General features: G+C 42.1%; 1 protein-coding gene across 7 annotated transcripts in view; it reads left to right on the forward strand.

Annotated features, from left to right (window-relative positions):
* Positions 1 to 23,304, forward strand: part of nrxn2b (neurexin 2b) — a 503,322-nt gene that overhangs the window by 308,295 nt on the left and 171,723 nt on the right. The window contains exon 1 of one of the 7 annotated variants that reach the window (XM_029455257.1): positions 20,521 to 20,922. The exons of the other annotated variants lie outside the window; for them this stretch is intronic. Within the exon in view, the coding sequence (XP_029311117.1) occupies positions 20,589 to 20,922 (334 nt within the window). The 5' untranslated portion in view covers positions 20,521 to 20,588. Of the gene's footprint in view, positions 1 to 20,520; positions 20,923 to 23,304 lie in introns of those variants that run through there. 7 annotated transcript variants of the gene reach the window in all.

Consider the following 23,304-nt stretch of genomic DNA (forward strand, 5'->3'; position numbering starts at 1 on the left):
TGATTTGGACACAAAGAACATTTTAAACAGTTAAAGGAAATTGGTTGGGTCTTCTGTATTCCAACTGTAGATATAAAATATATGTTTCTGTTAGCCTCCAACATTTCCTCATTCTCTGCTCTGTAATCCACGTCCATCAGCTGTTAGTGCACACACCCTCTGCCAAGGCCATCGCTGCCCTCTCCTTGTTGTTGTGAGAACACTTGAAACAGCTCAAATCAGACAGCTGGCCTCAGACCTCTGCTTGGAGAAAAAAATGTCAGGATACTGAGTGCAAAACTGAGGGTGGCCTTTCATGGTAGTACAAAGAGGAAGCAGAAAGAAGCTGAAAGAGGTAAAGTGATAGAGGCTGAGAAAGGGAAAGACTGGCAGTGATGAAATGGAGACCAACAAGAGATTCAGAGAGTGAAGTTGTGAAAACAGACATGAAATGTATTTAACATGTGCCCTCACTCTCTCCTGAGCTCCTCCCTCTGAACGACAGCAGGAAGAGATGTATCAGCATGAATTCAAACAGATGACACCCATGCTTCGTTCCGTCACTTTGAAGGGATGTCAATTACTCATGACATGTGGCACAGCAGCATCACCTGTCACAGGGCTTGTGATGGATTGTTTCGCACCTTGAAGTTGTTTCTACTTTCATGTTGTTTGCATTGACTTCCTCATAACATGACATAAATAGGATGGCAAATAATATGTTCCACGATTTAATGTGGTGTCTCAGAGATCTGCGCATGCACAGCAAACTATCTTTCAGTTAAGATTGTGTGAATAAATATGTGCTTAAAAGGGTCATATTACAGCGGCAAGGATGTTACTTTTTTCTCAACATTGGCCATGTTCAAGGTGTACTTGCATACATACAGCTGAAGTCTTTCTCCTATCCTCGGCCTGCTTTATAATTTTGGTGCTCTGTGGTCTTGGTGCGGGTGATGGACGGATGTCAAACACCACACTAAATTACTCTTCTCATGTCAGCCAGTGCAGGGCTGCACACATGTGATTTCATGCTCGGCCATGCATGTTCTATCTCAATGCATCCTCCCTTCTTTACTCCTTCCTCCTCTCCTTTTCTTTTCTCCCTCACTTATCCATTTGATCTCGGGGAGAGAGCAGGAAGGAAATGCAGAAGGAATGTTGACGGTCAGCACTGTGTGTGCGTCAGTCCAACCAAATAAAAATACATTTACATACAACAATTTATTTTCCCAACAATATTCATTCTTGGAAACTTAAACATGATTAACATTTTTACGGATACGTTTAGGCAACTCAAAGTGTTTAAGGTTAGGAAAAATCATGGTCTTGATCTGTCTCTCTGTCCTACTGTCTCTTTCTCTATCTGTCCACCAGTCCTTGGCTTTATCGTGTAGGATGATCAAAGAGAGCGCCAGGCTGGAAAGAACACCTCCTGTTTGATTTCAAAGGGGTCAGTGATGATTGCTGCAGCTTGTAGTTGCTCAGAGAAATTGACAGAAGACCACGTTTGTAGGTTGAGGTTCTTAATGTGTTTGCAATTTTTGCACATGCATGTAGCTGGAGGCTGGTGCACGTGCCTCATTGTGAATCGGCTCCTGAAAGTAAGAATCCGAGAGAAATGGATAGTTGAGGTCTGCTCTGAACTCTCCTCCTGCTTTATTTTGTGCAGATATGTTGTGCCTGAGCGCTGGATTTTATCACCTACAGCATGACCCAGAAAGAGGTGGCGAGGGCAACAGAGAAAGGAAGGCGAGCTGTGGCAAATGATTGGCTCTTTTATGTAGCTTTGAATCTAATGTGAGCTTTCACTTAAGGAGCTGCTGTGAAAACCAGCACCATCATAAAAACAAAGTATTCACACGGCAAAAGAGAAGGGCTGTTGCTTTGACTGCGAAAGGGACGATGAAAAAAAGAAAAAGTGCTGCCATTGATTACCAGAGATCAAAGGGGGGAACTGAATAGATGTGCTGTGCTGATGGAATCAAATGATGAATGGAAGTGTAAACAACTCGCTCTGATTCCTTAAAGGAATCCGTGTATGCGTGTCCAGCCTTGTGATGAAGTGCAGTTCTCATCTTGGTATGCTAATGAAGTCACCCCTACCAACCCCTGTCACCCTAAAACGACCCGTATCTCCAAATTCAAGGGAACACCGTTCAGAGCTGCTCATGTACAAAAATGATCCGGGATGCCTTATCAACCAACCTGTATAATTCACAACAATACTGATCACGCCAAAAGAGGGCGCGAGAAGTGATTAAAGGTGTAATGGATGGGCAAAGTAGCCGGGGGAAGGGGCGCTCTTAGTTCCTGGTACACTGTGAGACAGTGAAATATGAAGCCCAAAAAGCAAAGTGACAGAGAAAAATGTCTCTCTCCCTTTCCTGTTTCCCTCGCTTATCACTGCATATCGGCCCCATGTCATCAGAAACTCCTCAGGTGCACGCCACACCTCGTGAACACTACTAAACAGACCTAGCGGACAGGGGCAAAGAAAAAACAAAGTGATTACTTCTGGCTAGCCATGTTTAATCAGTATTCCTCTATGCTTTAGATAACTTCTGACCCAGGCTTGATAGGAAATTAAAACGATTTATTTTGGTGGAGAATTCAAGGAGTAGTTTCCTGAAGGGCATTCATGTCTTTAATTGCATTCTGGGCAATTCTCCATTACGAGGTCAACACAGACGGCCTTATTCAGTCAAAAAGCAGGAAGTGAATTACTAGCATTCATCTCGTTATGGTACTTAGAAAAAAGCCCAATGACCTTCTCCAAGACAGCCAGAACGCTTAGTTTTTGTCTTTGGTGCTTGACACTACAAAGGTGCAATGTTCTCCCCCCCGTAAACGCTTCACATATGTGAGAGACACCCATGTAGAGGTGTAGATCACAAAAAACGTCAATCAGTCATCTTTTAAAAATAGACTATTCTATTCAGGGACTATCCCTTTTGTAAAGGCAGGTTTGGTGTGTACAAGGTTTCTTACTCGCTGTGTATAAACACTGCTTTGCACTGACGGCACCTTCACGCTCTTGACTCTGGTTAGCAATCAGCCATTGCAGCCGCTTCCTTGGGCTCAACGTCTAGACAGTAATTTCATGAATAAATACAATAGATATCACATCTATTTGGCCCTTCTGATTGATCTGCAAGCCCTGTGTTTATGATGAATACAATGGAAAGAAGTGTTGCGGTGCATACTGTATATTTTACTTCATTAGAAAACAAAGCAGGAGATGACTGTGTGTGTGTCTGGTACAAGCATAGACATACACACACACTTACTATTTGCTGTCTGAAAGCAGCAAACTGCTTAAACACGCTTGCACACAATCATAAATGCAGTCTGTAATAGAAGTAGGTTAGACCGACACACAACTACAAGGCTAACTATCTCTTCACTCATTGTATCAGATCCGAGCGACTGCATACATATTGATTTTGAGTTTGGTGCATGAATCTTCCAAACAACAGCATTTCATTTTGATGATACTTAACTAGCCTCTATGGCCTCAACGTCCACGTAAATAGACTTTGCGCTCCCACTCAGAGAGGTAAGGTTCTGGGCTGCTTGAGCGAGCTGGGAAAGGTCTTCTTCTGCCTGTGGTGCAGAAGATGGAGAAGAGGAGGACGGGGGTGGTGGTAGACACAGAGAGGACCAGCAGCTTCAGCTCTCTTGTCCACAGGGCTTAACTTTATCTCTTCTCACTCAAGTGTCGACTTCGGTTACCGTATAGATCGTGTGTAGATGTTCAGGACAGCATGGAACATGGCTTTAGAGGAAATGTGTGAATATGACTGTGTGTATATATTCATATTTCTACACCATTAAAACATCTCATCTGAGACATTTCAAACCAAATACAATGTATATTGTGAAATAATCTAAAAGATGTCTGCAGCTGCATTTATGTTACAATAATTGAACCCATGATTATAAACTCTGTGATAATTAAGTCCACCTGCCTTTTAAAACTGACAAACCTACTTCATTGCACATTATGATTTGAAAATAAGCAGATTTATTTGAAACTCATGATTGGATTTTCTACAATATAGGCTTGTCTGTCTGTTTATGATTAGATTCAGTGGCAGAACATGATACAGTCCCGTAAACATCAAGGTTCCAAACTAAATTGTGCTAAAGGCAAACTATGGTGCCTGCACCGTGCTCGTATGTCAATTTATTTCACAATTTATAGTAATGTTCAGCCTGTTTGTGCATTAAGTGGCTTGGTGGGCGTATGCACCTCGATAATTCCTACTTTCTCTTGATTAATGTTTGGCCACTGTTAAGTTGAGTTTGATTGATGCCATGTGATGATGAGAACGCACAGGCCTCGGTGAAAGTGTCTGATTGATATCACAGACAAATACTCAGCAATTACTAATTGAACTGTGGCTAGCTGGCCGGCCCAAAATGACTTGGTCATTAGTGTGACACTGAGCTCGACGGCCATATGCATTTGAGAGGGAAAATGAAAGGAATTGAGAATGAAATGAAAGAAGACTTAACCACTTTAAATGAGACCGCTAATAAAATGGTAAAATCATGTTATCAAAATTGAATAATACATGATCATAGTCTGCATAACATTTGGATATGCAGTATTGGAAGCTCACATCACAGGAATGAATGCTCTTGTTGCATACAGTAGTCTACACATCGTAATGAATGCATTTGCTTGCAGACTACCGTGCATAGTTTTGCAGTTTGGGTTCGTATGCCACCCACCAAATCTTAACAGCTGCTTTGATCGATCACACGGAGAACGAAGGGTGGGTGGGTGGGGGTGGGTGATACATTGTCTACAAGCACTGAGAGATGAGAATGGCATGGTGAGGAAATGGGGTGGAAAATTCCAAATAGTTTCATACTATGATGACGACCATTTCCTGTAAAACCAAGATGGAGTGCGTGGCGGCCTTGGAATAAAGGATGAGGAGAGAGGAATTGTCTTTCGGCTGATGGGGGAGTTGCACTAATGGTCACAGAGGCAGTGCAAAATAACTGAGGTAGCAAGTCAAACAGAATGGACACAGTATAATTCGATGGAAGGAAGGATCTTTCAAATTGTTTTAGCTTTCTCTTGTCTTGAAATTGACAACCAGGCGGGCTGAAACAAAATCTTAAATCCAATTCAACATTTTTGTAAGCTTTTACAGTAGAGAACAGTGTGAGGCCAACAGACCCACAGACATCCACTCACATACACTGTTGCTACACCTGGACTGAAGAAGTAGACTAATCATCAATGAATTTGGACTGTTTCTAACACTTGGATTACTAGACCGCCAATCATTGTACCTGCATTCATTTTTGACTGTCCAAAAGGACCCATCCATTGATTATTATTGTGACTTACTTAGTTGTGGCAGTCCCTGAAAGTTCTTTGTCTAAAGAAGAAAGCTGCAACTGTGATTTTGCGGAGGCTTGCCCACCATAAAGGGAATAACTACATTTAATTAATTCTCACTGTTCATGTATTCAACACGGGTAACTGCTTGGGCCGCAAGTCATCTTGAGATTATAGCACCTGATACTGAAATCAAATTAAAATGAGCCCTATTATAGGCCTAATGAATGGAGAATGCAATGGCTGCTCTTTGCTTCAGGGTGCCAGAAAGTTATAAAGAAAGGGAAAGGCTTTTATGCTCTAAAATCACAGATTATATCAGAAAACAGTCCAATCGTAAAGGGCACTTTGGGACACGTGATTGAATGAGCACCAAAAACAATGTTCTGCATACAGTTTAGCACTCCTGGATAATCATCTAGGCTTTTGTCTCCGGGGCAGGACAGGATAGGAAAGTATGACTGGAACAAAACTGTTTCCTTCATCTTGAAAGACACATTGTTTTATGTTAAGATAATGTAGTATATATAAAAACAAGAAAAACACTAGGGCCTGCCCTTTCCCACACTTTCCTCCCCAGAAGCCGTTCACCATCATTGGCGCTAAAACGTCAGAAGACGAGTCCTGATGAGAGCTGTGCGCATTTGTGTGTGAGGCTGAGTGTATGTGTGAGGTTTTTGGCTCGTTCCAACATATCTTAATTAGTGCCAGTAGCTCGAGTGAAGCCCCTCAGCTCTGGTGGGCTGGTGGCCGGTTGTTTGAGAAGGAGCAAACACACGCTAACATACAAACACAGACACTGAAACAACTGTGAATGCCATCTGGCTTTCGCAGGCCCCCGAGGAGGGGTCGGGGCCTCGGAGAGATGTGCAAAAGGAGTGGGTCGTAGAAAGACAAAGAAGAGGGAGGGGAGAAAAGGAAGAGTTTGAGCGTGTGAAATTGCAGACTGATAGGTCTCCACCTGCCCGCTACTTATTGCTAATTGGCCATCAGGCCGTTGATGCCGTGCCAACACAATAGCACGATGCCAGCATACAATATCTTCTGTCTCCCTCTGTTTACTCACTTGTATTTTGACGTCCTCCCTCATCATATCACTACTTTTGACTCCCATCTATGGAGAACACTTGTAATAAGTAATGTAATCTGAGGGGCCAAATCTTGGGAGGACGCGAGGATACAGTGAATCTCATGGACATGAAAAATGCTCAAGTAGTACATTACTTTTGCTGTAACTTAGCACCTGGTGTCCTTGCACAAGGTTAAGTGAAGTTTCTCATGAAGAATCAGCGTAGTCTGCTTTGCATGCTAACAAGGTCTGCGAGTGCATAATGTACGGGCGAGCACATCTACAGACAGCTGCTGACGCTTCCATCTAGGAAATATATTTCTGTTTGAACTGGAATTGGAAAGGTGGTAAACCCAACCTCGGGTGTCTTCAAAGCCTTACCTCTTTTGGTATTCGCAAAGGTTTGCTGAATCTCTCTGTTTGACAGTTTTCGTGAACATACTTTGTGTGTTTGTGTCTGTATGCGTCCTACTTTCCCAATACCCTCAATAATATGTTTAGTAATCATCAGGTTAATGTCTGGATTTGCTGTTTCTTCAGTTTTCCACCACTGAGCCAAGCAGAAGTTCTAAAAATCGATGTGTCATCAAGGTATCTTAAAGAAAAAGACAATCCTTTCTAAGTTCACTAGTTAAAGTAAGTGAAAGGACATGGCAACAATGTTAATGCTTGAGTCCAGTGCAAATAACATTAGCGGCCAATGATTATATGTTTATAAGGAATCCCCAGTTGAAAATAAAAGTGGAAACACCCTCATTTATTTTGCAAGAGAACCATTGCATGACTCTGTAAAATCAACCTGGATGTTTACAATGGACAGAATGCATAAAGACTTTAATCGTTACTCATTAATCCCTACTTTCACTTTTAAAATGTTTTAGAAAAACTGAGGAAACTGAGGAACAAGACCTGTGGTCTACTCAGAGTATGACTTTGATTTAACTGGTATGGGTGGTATACTTACTTTAATGTCTATATAATAGATTGTCTACAGCCTTGTTTCATTTTCAAATGGCCACTGCCCTCTTCCTTTGATTTGACTAATCTTCATTTCTAGTTGAACGGCCAATGGTAACATAATCATTGTTTAATAGCTAAGTAATAGTGACTTTGTTTAGCAATAAGTATGAACACTTAACTGACAAAGGGTGGAAAGTGGGTTGGGGGTAATTATTGTCTCTTCATAGAGGAGCTAGGGGAGGAACAGCTAGTATAACGTTTGCATCGATGAATAGAAGCACGGAGAAAGACGAGAGGATAATCGTCGTCGAATCAAAGTCTTGTGCCTTTTACAAACCAGTCTTTTTTTTTTTTTTTAACTGAAGGAGGGAGACAGATGAGACCATTTGTCCCCAGGGAGTCGAAGCATCAGTAAAAAAAAAGAAAAGAAAAAAAAAAGAAAAGAAGAAGGCAGAGGAGGAAGAATATGATTATATAGCTGGGCATCGCAAATTGAATTATTTAAATGTGCGCACTGTAATGACGGCCAAGGGAGTGAAAATAAAATGAGCCAACGAATGAACCAGACTAAAGGAGACGGAGAGAAAAAAGCGCACGTCACATTGTTCTAACCATGCATGTGCCAAAGCTCTCTTTCCAATAGGTTATTTCAACAAACTTAATTTGAAATGCAAGGTTTGCCTGCACTCTGAAGTGGAAAGGTCTTTGGACCATGAGCTGGAAAAGCAGACTCCATGTTTGGACTATAGCAGCCAAGAGAAGAAAAACTATATGGCACAGCCTTGGCTGTCAATGTTGTATTCACAGATTAATTTATGTAACCTATAGTTGAAGCTCCCTCACAAGCCAATCCCAGAGATTCATTTCCTCAGCTGATTAAATATCAACTCTGTCATTTTGTGTGCCATTAATCCTATGTGCTTTTTTGACATTACTGTTCCCTCTGTAGTTCCAACCATTCTAGATTAGCGATCCTCCATTACATGTTCCTCTCTCATTTCCACAAGCATTGGTCCTCTCCTGTTACATGCTAGCGGTGGTGCCTATCTCTTGGCTAACAAAAAGGACATCCCTGCCCATTTCCTATTATTAGTGTGGAAGCCTAATGACTTTATCAGACCCTGTCACAGAGTGATTTCTGCAAACCCTCGCAGTGTATAAGCTGGACCAGACACAGGGGCAGAGCTGAATAAAGAGTGTAAGGGTCTTTAATTAAATGTGTCATTTTGGCATTTGATAAGCCCATCAGGGCATTATGTCTGGCAGCTATAGAGCCTGATTTTGGGAACGCGGACTGAAAGCTAACTTGTCTCCATTCATCAAACTACAAATATGTATGTGCACACAGCTACCCTCACTAACACGGGCAGTAAATAACTTAAACAACGCTGTTCAAGTTAGTGAGCCAGTGTATTTGCATTACACTTATCAAACAGGGCAAGAATACATTATGGCAATAATAAAGTAAGGGGCATACTTTAGTTGCTGTGCTGATTGATTGTGGAAATAAATAATAAAACCTTTTTTATAGAACATAATTTGGAGTTTGTAGAAGTCGTATGGTTGCATGCATTCACTTACCTGAAGTGTTTTTGGAACTACTAACTAGACTTTGTCTAACGCCCTCATGGTGATAGGTAGTGCAAAGGTATTTTATCTGAAGTGTCTGCAGGGGTGTCGGCAGATAAGCAAATCACTGTCGACAACCTCAAACATCTTCGAGTGACAAATGTTTTCACCTCGCCCAATCTTTAAATATGGATTGCACCTGGAAAGTGCTCACACAGCCCTCTTTAGTCTAAATTATTGACCGTGTACATGCAATGTGTTTACTTAGCCTGTGCCCGTATGAATAAGTAATACTGTGTCATGCACACAGCACATAAAGGAATATGAAGGCCAGAGGTTTCCACACAAGGGAGAGGGAGGGAGTTTTTTGAAAACTGTTGGTTAGGAGAACCTGAACTGTAATTCTATACTTATAAAACTACATTTCCTCACACAAAATTGACCCTCTTTGATCGACACACAGTGTTTACATCCATACAGTCCTTCATACACAGCATGTGGTCCTTCACAATCAAGTGGTGACAACCGATACATGTGTTGTTCAGCATCATGTATGACATTGGACTTAGCATGGATGTCTGTAAGCTGGTTTGATATCCATAGAGGTGTCCTGATGCTTGCAGGCTCGATTATTCAGTGATTGACCCATTTATTGGATGGCTCCTGTAGTGCAATTTCCACCCACCACCCCACCCCCCCCCCCCCCCCCCCACCTGACACCCTAACCCAGCAGACTCCATGTCAACTTGCTCAATTTCCAACTGCATCTTAAATGAAAAGGCTTATTTCCTATTTGTCCGTCAGTGAAATCAGTGTTAACTTTGCCAGCCTGTGAAAATATTATGTGAAGGCCACATAGATTGTTTGTTTCCATGTGGACGGTGCGTACGTCACCAATGCAAGGCAATCCCATCATCAGTAACGCATACATCCTATAACTGGTGTTTGCGTAGTATACAGCTGACTAATGGTGTACAGTCCATGTGCATCATCGTAGACGTGTACTGTGTTTGTTTTTCAAGTAGCGTGCGTTTATGTGTTTTTCACAAGGTTGCTCCATTTCTTCCTGGTGGATTTAAATCACTTAATTTAATGCAGCCGCTCTAGGTCATTAAGTCTGTGGGAGAAGAAGGCGAAGGCTTCATGACTAATTATCATGTTGGCGATGTCACCTCGTGCCTCGGCTCTTTGCATGTGTTCCTGCTGTGCATGAGTATGAGAGAGGGAGAGAGAGAGAGCAGCATATAAGAATTACTGGGGGGAAAATAATAGCTTTCAACACATAAATTTAATGGATGAATTTGTAGACCTATGGATGTACTATGTTATGCTTTGATAATCATTTCAGTGACTCCACTCCAATTAAAACCTCAATTTCCTGGCCATTAAAATGTGCAGTACAGCACTTTATGCCATCCCAATTGGCACCAGCTGTCGATACCGCGATGGAAAGTCATGTTCACATATTTCATAGACGACGTATTGATAACCTGAGCATGCTAACCCTTCGACCTTCCGCATCTGCAAGTCAACAGATAAGCTCTGGAACCTGCTGTCTCCATCAGCCTCATCCCTAATGAGCTCTCGTGTAGCTACTCAATAGGAGGCCTGCACCTAGGTGGTTAATGTCCTCTATTGAGCTGAATCTCCAGCAGCTGTCAAAGGACGGAGAGAACAAGGGAGGATGGAATGATAAGGGAGAGAGAGAGATATAGAAATGTTCCGGGACGACTGTCTCTTTGTGTCACTATTTGTCACCCTTATGTAGGATGCTCTGCCTGCTGTATATACTACATGATTCCAGGCTGGAGTCCATGTTGGGTAAAAACAACTCACAATTATCTCCAACCACTAAAGGGCACCCCACTTGGCATTGTTTGTTAAATCATATTGGCTCTATGGGGGGAAAAAACTTATTGATTTGTTAACAGCAGGGCTTTGTGATATAGAGAAGCTGCCATAAAAGGTTTGCTGTACATTATAGATCCATAAATTATGGTTTTGTGGCCTTCTGTATTCCCAGCTCCTGGCCCATAATAGTACATGTGAAAGAATCCTGGCCCTGCCTCGGAGTCTTGTCTGTCAAACGGCATCCATGATTTAGCACGCTGGGCACCATGGATTACTTTGCGACTTTGATATAAAAAGCACTACAAAGAACAGAAATGGGCATGCTTCATGGGAAAACACATTCCCAAGAATACGCACACATACACAAAGATAAATACAGACATCGCACTTACACATAGGCAATATCATTGATCAGTGGAGGATGGGTTTGTCAGGGAAGCAATGAAATAGAAGAAAATAAAACATGTTAGATTATCCTTAAACAGACTTAACAGACAGTGTTTTCAAAGGTCGGTGCAGAAGACCAAACAGTTTCACTCACAATTCACAATTTTGCTTTTCTTAAACGCATTCTGAACACTGATATGTTGCCCTGTTGCAGGCAGCGGTGGCTTCTGTGTGCCGAGCGTGTAACGAAGGCTGACATGTTGAGGAGGCAGCAGTCACCCTGTCCATTAACTCTGAAATCCCGATTCCAGTCAGCTATACTGCAACAGAGGCTCTGCACTTTTGCTGCAACACCCATGCACATACGTCTGCGACACACACACACACACACACACACACACACCCACACACACACACACACACACACACACACACACACACACACTCTGTCTCAATGTACAAATTCACCCAAAACATGCCCTAAAAGAATATTTTCTGCTTCTGTTTTAAAAAAAAGTTGTACTTTGCCAGTGATAAGTGAAACTGTATATAGAGAACTGGGAGGGAATATTTTCCTCTGAAGGGAAATCAGTGGAAAGTGTTTATTTTCAAGCGTTTCTCCCTTTAGATAAGAGATGATATAAGAAGGAGCAAACATCAGAACGGGGGATTATGCCCAAACTGCCTCCCAGAAGGACCGAATGATAAAGACTAGAGCATTTTTTTCTTTTTTTAAGTCCAAGCTGCGAGCTAGTATTGGGGGATGGGGGGGGGGGAGGGGGGATTAAATTGACAGGTATGAATATCAAAGAAGACTGGGTCATCATGGTGAAAGGACACTTAATACAGAGAGGATGTGCAAGCCAATATCTGTGCAGACAGCAATCTACAAATACTGTCTGCCATTACATTCCCCTGTTTACCCTCCGCTGTCTCCTGGATAAGTAAATGTCTCCTGTTTCAGTGATACGTTTGCTTTCCATATAGTCTCTTTACTGAAGTTCTGAATTTGGCAGTATTGCGTGTAAATTTGTTAATTCAAACTTATATGTCACCGTTACTCTGGGCCAAAAAACGTCAGCCAGAGAACTTTTAATATGCTGAAATGTATCCACAAAATATATCCACATGCTGCCTCCACTGGTTACACTGGCAGTGTAACGTTGCTTCACACTAAAATTGGGTGTATTTACAAATAAGTGTGCTTAAAATGAGCAGAACTGACCCCGGTAAGATATATGAAGTCCTGAGATTCAAATCATGTAAAAGTACAGCCTAATTAGAACAGCAGTTTGGTTTCCGCAGCACTTAATTCTGATCAACATTTCATATCTTATGCTGCTCAGAGCTTTTATAGTTTTATTCAGAACCAGCCATTTTTAACTAATTAGCATGACAAATAACAGATCTTAAAACCCAGTAGATGTGTTGGTGCGTGATAGATTAGACTGTGGTAGATAAATACGCTAAATACTTTTAAAAAATCTTTTACTTAACAATATCATCATTTTCGAGCATCTATAAAATAAATAAATAATAATAATTATCTGGCTAAATGAAAGTTCTGCCTCCCGACTAAAGTCTTTGTACAGAACATTTCTTTGGGCTTAGTTCAAGTGTGATTACTTCCAAATATAATTTATTAGAACATTTCTTTCTGTATGTCTCAGTTTTAGGCTTGTCATAAAGGACTATGCACACTCCAGATTGAACTTCTGTATTTTAGCATATAACCTAAGCAAGTCCTTGTAGAAGCCATTATAATACCATGCTCACTTAAATCTCCAGTGAGCTCCATGTGTGAAAACGCTTTTGTGCACAGGTTGCTGTTTTCGCACACATAATGCATGAGCGCCTCTGCAAATATTTAGTAAATACAGCCCAACATTTCCTGGTGGCTTTGTCTGTGTTGTACTTGTACACCAGCATCTCTGTGTTTGCAAACCATGTAGGGTGCTATCAGCTGTAGACGAAATTGCAGCTCAAGCCACGGATAAGGCCAAGAGAATTCTCTGCCCAATCTGTTCCCTGCAGATTTCACATTGTTGTTGTGTGTTAATCTCAGTGATAACAGGGAGGACTCTACGCTCCATATCTGGAGTTTAAATCGATAGGCACTTCCATTTATCGAACATAGACCCCAACAGAGCATCAAAAACGGCTTATGTCTTAAATAAGCTGTGCGCTGTCTGTCTCTGTGTTGATCGCTCTTTTTCCACCACACATACACGCACTCACATTAACTGCTGTTCCTCTTCACGTAGGCTCTGGATAAATTATATGTGATTCAGCAGGCGTTTTAAACACTGGGGCGTCTCTTACCCTAGAGCTCTGCAATCTGGCTCCCCCAGAAAGATGATGACTCTCTCTTTCTCTTTTTCATGCACTCTCCCTCTCCTTACTTTCTCTCGTGCACCATGCTCTGCCCCCCCCCCCCCCCCCCCCCCCCCAGCCCCCCTCCTCCCCAGTGCTATTGTTGGGCCATCATTGCGTATCGAAATTGTATTTAAAATGCTTAAATCCTTGTCAAAATTTCTCCCTGTGTGCAGGAGATTACTGTGAGCCAGTATTATTCTGGAATATCTTTAGCAGACACTCTCCCTCCCCATCAACCTTTGAGCATGTACCCTGATTATTACCTTCACAATGGCAACTAGACAGGAATCGTTTTCAGGTCCCGGTAAACCTGTAAATCACCTTCTGAAGGTTTTACAAAGCAAAGAGTAATCACTTAAAAAAAGAAAAAAAAGAAGAGGAATTTGTCTGTTAGAATGCACCAGAAACATATCTTCCTCATGTTGTTTTGGCTCAGTGAGAGTTATACACTCCGGGGCCAGTTGTCCGTGGCTTCAGGTTAAGGGGCCCCTCATAGACATCATGGATGAGGGAGGATGAGGTGGAGATGAGCCCATCTGGCCCAGACAGCTGGGTCCACAGCTGGAGGGACAGACAGTGACAGCTGACTCACCACACAGCGCTAGGCTATAGAGAAGGATGGATAGATGGCTAGAGGGGGAAGAAGAAAGCAATGGAGAGAAAATAAGTCGAGGTGAGAGAGAGAGAAAGAGGAGAGAGCGTGCCAGCCTACCAGCAGCGCTCCTATTTTGCATTTCTGCAATGGTGGAATTGAGGTGGGAAGAGAAGAGATATAGGCAGGTGTCATGGGTAAATGTGTCGGCGCAGATTATTCATTTTGGCTCTTGAATGAATGTTTACACATGACCCCTTAGTGATGATGATTTGTGTAGAGTATTGTTTATATATAAGAGATGTCAACGATAACACAACGTTGGGTACAACAAGGGAAATATAAAGTATATGCATGTTTCTCTGTATTAATCCATAGCTGCTCATTAAGATTCTATTCATCTTTACAACTTTATTTGTTTCGAAAGCACAAATGACTAATTCATGATCTTGAATAGAGAAATTTTGAGAGAATGAATAACTGACGAACTTCCAATTTGAAAAACTACTCTTGAAACCACCAGAGAGATATGTACATGATCACTAGGCAACAAGCTTGTTTGGAGCATCGACCGTCACCTCGACCCGGGGTGAACCAACTTTCATTTGTTCCCGTGTTGGTGATGAAAAGCTGATTAAAGCACCCTGAGGGGCAAGCAATACCTGTGCTGTTCAAATATTCAACATCCCAAACTACTGATAGATATCTGATCTTTGTAATTACCAAACACCCAATTAACTAGGACAGGGAGAGCTAACATAAGATTGGCAGACAATGTCATTCTGTGGATATGATCGTTAATGGAATCTCAGAGAAAATGGCTTTTATGGTGATGGGGAAGGGGAGTAGGGACGAAAGAGTCTGTGATTTATATTTCTTCCTCGTCTCCTTGCTGTCTCCCTGTCTCTCTCCTTGAGGATATATCATTTCACATGATTAAGATGTGCGCAACCTGCACCTTCAGCCAAGCGAAACAGGAGACACCCCCCCCCCCCCCCCCCCCCCCCCTCTTGCTAGTTATTTTTCCTCTCCTCTACCTAGCTGAGGCTTCTTGTGCCCACGACAAGCACATTTCCCTTTTAATCCCTCCCATCTAATTACCAAACATACTCTCCTTGCTTCTTTCCTGTTTGCCTTTCATCCTGATCCGTTCTTTTTCATCCAACCCTTCTCCTTAAATTCTTCCTGTATCCAAGCCGGTGCTTTAAACCTCTTTTTTCATTATTCCTCTCAATTCCTGTAACCCTGGTATCATTATACATAATAAAGATGCATTAATTTAACTACATATTCATAGTTATCAAAGCTGGTGAAGCCACAATACTATTAGTGGATTTCTCTGTCCACAACGCTGTACTCTAATGCACCCATCAGCTCTGTTTCATTCACCATTGTGCTCTCTTTTGTGGCTTACTATGAAGCCATTGTTGGGTAAATGTATGCATCTGATTACCAACAGGATAATTGATGCTGGGTTGTTGGGAAACCAATAGATTTTAATTACCAAACCTCTCTGAGAGAAGCATATTAAAGTAAGTCAATCCCTATGAATTGCATTACAAGCCACAATCAGACCTCATGTGTTTGCCTGCCCTATACAGTGCAATAGCCACACTGTACTGCATATTTTACATAAACATGAAGGTTTTATTTTGGAGAACGTACAGTATATATTTGAGACTGTCCTCCACAGAAAATGTGGCGGTCTTCTTTGTTTGAATGCTTAAAAAGATATGTTTTTACATTTTCCTGACAACCTCTTGAGGTCCTGGACTTTCTTAAAAGCGAAAGTAGTGGGATGTCAGCACTGGACCACATAATCTCTTAGGAGGCGGTGGGTGGTTGAGTGTACTAAGTGTCTGACTTTGACACCAATGACCAAAGTTTGCACCATCATGACAACCACGTTCTTTCCCAAATCTTAGAAATTGCTTGTCTGATAGTTATGTTGGCCAATTTGGAAGGCAACAATGTCAGCCTGACGAAAGAGGCACCAGATCAGAAAATTCTCAAATGGGTCAAATTTGAAGGCCGTAACAAAAATCCAATTTTGCCATTTAGGTATGAAGACACCTCAATTTATTTGGGAATGAGTTACACAATGTTCTATCTTCTCCTATTTTGAAAGTGCGCTCTCTGAAAACGTTCAGCAATAAGATAAGTCAGATGGTTTGGTACAGGTATCATCCCCCAGAAGTACACGGCCCTCTTCCCTTCATGGTGTTTACAGACACTTATGCAACGTCTTTCTCTTAACAAAGTCATCTTTTCAGAAATCAAACTATCTGAAGAGTGTCCACAATAGGCTTTGAAGTCATTTTGACTTCCTGGTAGATAGCAGATAACCACTTTTTTAGTGTCTCAATTTGTATTCCAGACAAATAAGGTTATTTCCCTGTTTGCAGTATCCAGCAGTGCATTCATATAAGCGTGGGGCTCAGTCTGGAGGATGTTTACCCAACAGTGCACTTACATAAGAGGCTACCATCGGGGGCTCAGTACGGGAGAAAGCGACTGAATAGCACAAACAGGAGACGGTAGTTAAAAATTGATGACTTGCTTTTTGTGTTTCATTCCCCCACTGTGCGAGCATTCAGAGATTCAGCTTGTCCTAGTTTCCTGACCTCACCAACTAAAAAATCCAAGTCTCCGCCTCTTCTTTGGATGTCATCTGAATAACTGCTGGCACCCTTTAAATAGATCTATACATTAGCGTACATGTAGCCACATTGACTTGACATTTGTTTGAGATCATTATGAATTGGGTGTACAACGCCAGATTTCCACAGGATTAGACTGTAGACGAGAGGCTTTCATCCCACGTCCGTCAGTCAGCTAATTCCACTTCCTCCATCTATGACCTCACTTCTCCTGAGGGATTTTCATTGGAGGAATATTTAGTGGCTAGGCTTTACACTTCTGGGACACGGCTGTTGCATCATTAAACAGTAGCACTGATATGACAATTACGTGTGTGTGTGTGTAGTGCAATTAGTATGTGTGCATGTGTGTCTGAAGTGATTGTTCACCTGTGTGTATTTGTGTGCGCTGTATTCATTGTTTTTCCTGTGCCGGAGGGGAGCAGCAGGTGTTGGCAGTCCTCTGTGTCTTTCATCATAATGAGTTCCCAGTCCGCACACTGTTCTCTAAAGAAAACAGCTAGCGTTAGTGACAATCCCAAATGAAACGGCACATTTTACATATAGTTTGATGTATTTTTTGTTTTAACATGTATACTACAATCGTACAATGTTTCTTCGTGCTCCTCTTTTCACATGCTTGTTTTACTTTACCCCTTTCTGTTTTGTAATATACTTATATTTATTGTTTTCTCTAATGGTAAATAACATTACATTTGCCAGTATGGCTGCATTCAAAAATAACTTTGCTCCCAGATCAATAAATAAGCCTAACCAAGACTACAAGGCTCAGACATATTGAAATAGTTTGGGAAGATATAGATAGTGTAGATACACAAGTGATACATTCACTTCATTTGACCCATTGGTGGTCAATAATGAGATTTACAGCATTCATCTGAAAAATAAGAAATTGAAGAAGAAGAAGAAGGAATGCACCAGCTCAACACATGCTGTGTTTGGACATAATAGCAGAATCTTAATTTCAAAAGACTGAAAAACACTTTAACTGACCATTATACACCAGTGCACTGGAGTATGGACAGACCCACTGTCTTCATTACTGTTCATTTCATAAATATGTGACATTTCAGATACATGACCTTTATTATAAAGTTTTGTTAACATGAAAATTAACTTGTCTGGCCAGAAAGGTCAAAATAAGTATGTGTGAGTAGAGGGAGGTTTATAATGTTTTATTTCTTTATTTATCAAGAATCTATTGGAAAGCTGGATGAACTCCAAGTGATCGTTTTAGGCTATACTTTCTTGATTGTGTCGTTAAATTGGATTGCATTATATTATACAAAGCTCCCGTTGCTTTGTGTACCATCTGTACATGTAGTATAATTAACACATACAATATATAGGTAGATAGTCAGTACCTCATGAACTTGTGCGTTTTGTTCGGATCCAGCTGTAAAGGGCGATTTGTCAAAACATCTTAGCGCTCCAGAGCAAAAGAAGGTGTGTGTGTGTGTGTGAATGAGTAATAGTTCGGACTCTTTTCTCTCCATCAGTGCAGAATACCTGCACTGGCTTTTCCTGTTTTGGACATTTTTCTTGCTTCTTGTCTCTAACACTCCAGTCCCAGCTGAGATCTCTATCGGCCATGATTTATCTGATACACAATCTCCCTCCATTTCTCTCTTTCTAACTCTTCCCCTTTTTCTCCATCTCTCTTTCTCATACTTCCTTTCATCTTGCATTCCAATGTCCCTGCACTGCTGCCGTCTTTCTCCTCCTCATTATTTTTGCATCCTTTGTTTCTCCCACTCCTTTTACGGACATGTTTTCTTGGTGTACCCACCTGTCACTCTTTCTTTTTCCGTCTTGCCCACATTAGATGCCCCACCTTCTCTTTGACAAAAATAATTGAAATTGAGAATATGGTGTGAATAGAGAATTTAAATGCATGCAGAAGGGGGAATAGAGGTCCAAGCTTGAAAGGTGTGCTTAGTGGTGAGTGCAGAGAGGATAAAAGACCAAAGAAGAGGATTAAGAGATGAGAAGAAGGAAGCGTGAATGATTGAAACATAACATTGTGTCAGATGATAGAGGGGTAATATCCTTATTGTTAGTAAGTTAATCAAATTCAATTGATGTCAGGAGCTCCAGTATTTAGTTTGACTTGTGGATGCAAACACTCGCCTACACAAGTGTGCCATTGCTTTACATACTCCAGAGGGGGTGCTTTCCGCCAGCGTATTTTAAAACTGGCTTCTGAATGTGTGTGTGCGCAAACAACAAACCCAACATGCATGTGTGCCTCCCATCATTCTTGTGTGTGTGCTCTCCTCCTTAAATTCTCTCCGCTCATCCCCCCCCCCTCTTTCTCTCACTCTCTCTCGCTCTCTCTCTCCCTGCTCCAACCAGACACACAAACACTCTCCCTCTCTGTCTCTGCTCTGCCCTATGTATCATAGTCACCGTCAGTGCATTCAAAGGATCCGAGTGTGTCCACCTTTCCCTTTCGGCTCTATTTTTGCCCCTGGCTCTTGTTTTGCGCCCTGCCCCGTTCAGAGCCATGTGCGTGTACCTTCGGGGGGGTGGTTGACTTGATCGGAGGAAAAGGAGAAGAGAGAACTGTGCGGGCAGGAAGGATGCGCTCGTTGCTGCAGCTTCTGATTCAATTAGCATGAATTTCACAGCAGAGGCAGCAGCGGCAGTAGCGGCAACAGCATCGTCAGACTCTCTCAGCAAGCCAGCAGCAGCACCCCGTGTCGGAGCCCTATCGAGAGGACCAGCGGCTGCTTCTCATCTGCCTCTCACCCCGGAAAGCAGTGATTGAAGGGGCAGAGAAAGCTGAATCATATTCACAAAGGTTGAAGAGCAATCACAAGTAGGACGGAGCTTGGTTATAAGTCTAAGGATTGGAGGATTGTTGAACTGGACAACAACCACTCTGATGCTGGTTCAGAGCTTTGGTTACGGTGTAATCCTGCTGAGGTGTCTTCTTGGTGCTGTTCTTCATTCCATGACCCATATTGATTTATTTTGTCAGAAAAGAGGGGAAGGAATTTAGCACCGCCGCACTTGGAAATAGACGACCGTTTTCTCCTCCCTCTCGCCATCCCTTTTTTCTCCCCAATCCTGTATTCTATTTATTTATCGATCCCCTGTTTTCCCGCTCTCGGCTGCAGACAAACGGTTTCGGAGCTCCTACAGGGATTCAAAGCCCTGAAACAGGATTTGGCTGCTCCTTCATCACAGAGCGCTTGCTTCTGCCCCTCTTTCTTCGCCTCTTCCTTTTGCACCCTGGTTTCTCCAAAAAGCACTGAAGGGATGACAGGAGTCTTTTTCTTTGCGATGGAGGATTGGCTAATGGGAGGAGAAACCCTCTGAAGATCTCCCCAAGGCAAAGGAAACCCTGTCGAACAATAAACTCAAAGAGCTGTACAGAAGATATTTTTAAAGGAGCTAAGATGGAGTCTTGTGTTTGCTAAATCTGTGCTGCTAAGCTGTGATTATTTGCTTGAGGGTGCCAAGGAAGTTGCCTGTTAGACAAAAAAGGTTAAGTTTTCTACAAAAGCTTTAATTGTTTTAGGGGAGGAGTGGGAGTTGTTTTTGTTTTCAAGGATCCAGTCAGAAGCTTTTGGATATCAACATTAGACAGTTGGTGGATTTTTGGGGTCTTTCTTTTCAGGAAGGATTTTGTAATTTTTTTTTTTTTTTTCAATAATTTTTGGGATTTTCAAACAAGGATCTTTTTTTTTTTCTTTCTTGGCTTATTTTTGTAATCTGTATTTTCCTTTCCTCCCCGGGCTGGAAAGCAGGGGATCATGGGCCCTGGATTCATTTGAGATGTTCACTTCTTATTTCTGTCGTATGAGGGGGAGGGGCCTTCTGTTCCTTTCAGGCCCCACCCCCATGGAACAGGAGGTGGAAGTGGAGGTGGACAGAGGGTTGCTACTTGTACCCAGGCCAGCGGCAGCGTCACCAGTTGTGTGGGCCAGTCCTGCCTTCCTGTTTAGGCTGGTGCTCTCTCTGGCACTTCTGGTGTTCCCCTGCCCAGCCGTGGCAGCCAGAGTTTCCTCCTCCCTCAGTACCACCCACCATGTCCACCACTTCCACAACAAGCATGGTACTGTGCCCATTGCCATCAACCGGATGCCCTTTCTTACACGTGGGGGCCACGGTAAGATCTCTTTTCATAGACTCTCCTGGCACTGATTGAGTGACGAGTTATGCTGAGCTCCATGTAAAAGTAGTTGTGCGAGTTTGACTTAGAGGAATTAAATGGCCTTAAAGGGTCAATGGGAGTTAATGTTCTTCGTGGGTTGATTTGTGGTGGCAATGAGCGCTAAGTTGAGTACATAAGCCTAAGCAATTGGTTCATCCATCTATTGATCTCTGTCATCTCTGGAAAGACTGAGAGGAGCCAGGTCTGGGCGACCAAACTCACTGCCTCAGCTCCCCATGGGCCAGTGTATTGATTCATGCCCTCGTATTGGCGGATGATGTTTCCAGAGGCTGTTCCCTTCTGGTCTTTTCGTAGCACATCCCCAGCCAGCTGAGTCCTGCTACTTGCCTTTCAAGCTCAGCAGCCATCTTGGGTCGACTGACGTATTGAACTGTGGCCAATTTAAATTCATGTAATCCCCACCCATAGTAATTGTTGACGCATGATGGCAGCCACTAAAAGAGAATGGCCTTAACTGGTTGTTGAGATGTAAAATCTCACGTGCTTTCTGTCATGGCACATTGTGTACTCAGGAAAATCCATTGATAATTGCCTGCGCACTACTTATTTTGTCCTACTTTCTACAGTATATGTTTTTGGCTCAGTGCTCTGTGATGCATCAGTTGCTGCGCTGTTCTTAGCCTAAGCTGTCAGGGACAAGGCAGAGTTTCACTCTGATGATTCCTTTGATGTTACCCAACCCAAGCTTTTTCCACTGCAATTTTTATTCACCCTTTTTCTGTATTTATGTCCCATGGTCCTTTTCACCACCCTGAATATACATTGCTTTAACAGGAGACGTAAATAGCATTTATTGATTCCTCAGCATGTTCTTGCTCATGTTGTGCCATTTGCATCCACTTAGTGTTTCTCCAACAAACACTACTTCTATCGGTCGTCTCTCTTTACCTCCTTCCCTTCTCTCTTGCCTCAGTATACCTGTATTCTCTATCAATCAATCTGTTGTCAGATGTGCAGAGGAGTGTCACATAGCCATTTGTGGTCGATTGGCTGTGGTAAGCCTCTTTAGACCTAATCAGTGCACAATCTCGTCACCGGTGCTCACTACTGCATTAGATTTATGGCTATCCATATTCTCCTCCCAGCCCACAGCTGCATGCGCACAAGTCCTCACAGTCAAAGTGTGACGGAGCACCCAAATGAGTGCTAACCTGTGTCATAGAGGCTATATGAAGGTATATTCTCAGTGTCTTATCAATGAGAAATCCATCACCCAACCTTTTTGTGGTGTTCATTGGGGATAAAGGGTGACCAAACCCTTGAATTAATTTCTCTTTTCATTCTAAGGTCAAACTTTGGTTTTGGATTTTCTTTGATTCTGTTGTTCATCTTCAGAGACAATTGAACTAAGGCATTTATATTGTTGATCAATATAATCACCAGGTTATTGACCTGGGGCGCCCAGTAAATGTTATTTTTTAGCTCAAGTTTAAACATAGCCCATGAATAAAAATCAAAAAACAAATACATAATGAATGAGTGACAACATAAATTGCTCTGCCTTACTGAGTAGACGTCCCAATTTTGTCAAATGTGTTTGATTGTGTTCTGAAACACTGTAGTGAAAAACATGGTCTACTGCATAAAACACACATAAAAAGAAATATGGATAAATATATATTTACTTATTGATTTAAAAAAAAGAAAAGATAAGTTAGCCTCTTTCTCAGCTAGCTGTTATTGCTACATATGGGCAACTTTGGTCTCGTAACTTTGTCAATGTTGAGGCACAGCAGAAACGGAATGTGAATTATAAAATGTACAAAATTACACCTTTTTTATGTTTGTTTTTTAAGTAAACTCCTAAGAACACATGCTAGTTCATCAGAGAGAAACACTGAGTAACAGCACAAAGGCGTTATCTTCTCAAACGGCAGCTCATACTAGTGTCCTATTCTCATTGCTCTATTGCCATTTCTTTTTTATTTTCCTGCCTTCTCTTGCGTCTATCTTGGATAATTGGATTGCACCTCTCACATCATGAGTTGCTAAGCTATTTAAATTGACATAATTAACATAAAAATGTTCTCTGGCTCTCTCTCTGTGGATTTATGACTGTCAGCAGATATTGGTCTGCAAGAGAAATGCTATGGTTACCCTGTGAAAAGGAAAGGCTACTTTTCCATAACAAACTTGTGCTCAAGTTCAGGCTGGGACGTCACCCTGCGCTCTACAGCACTGCCGTCAGTTGTCTGTGTATGTGGCCATATGCTGCAAGTTTGACAATCATGCATAAAGTACATGTAAGTCTTTTGTTTGGTTGGCTGGCTGTATTAGCTGCTGTTCTTTTCCCCTGGCAGTATGCTGTAGCAGTTA

The sequence above is a fragment of the Cottoperca gobio genome, chromosome 18 (assembly GCF_900634415.1).
Source record: "Cottoperca gobio chromosome 18, fCotGob3.1, whole genome shotgun sequence".
Lineage (NCBI taxonomy): Eukaryota > Metazoa > Chordata > Actinopteri > Perciformes > Bovichtidae > Cottoperca > Cottoperca gobio.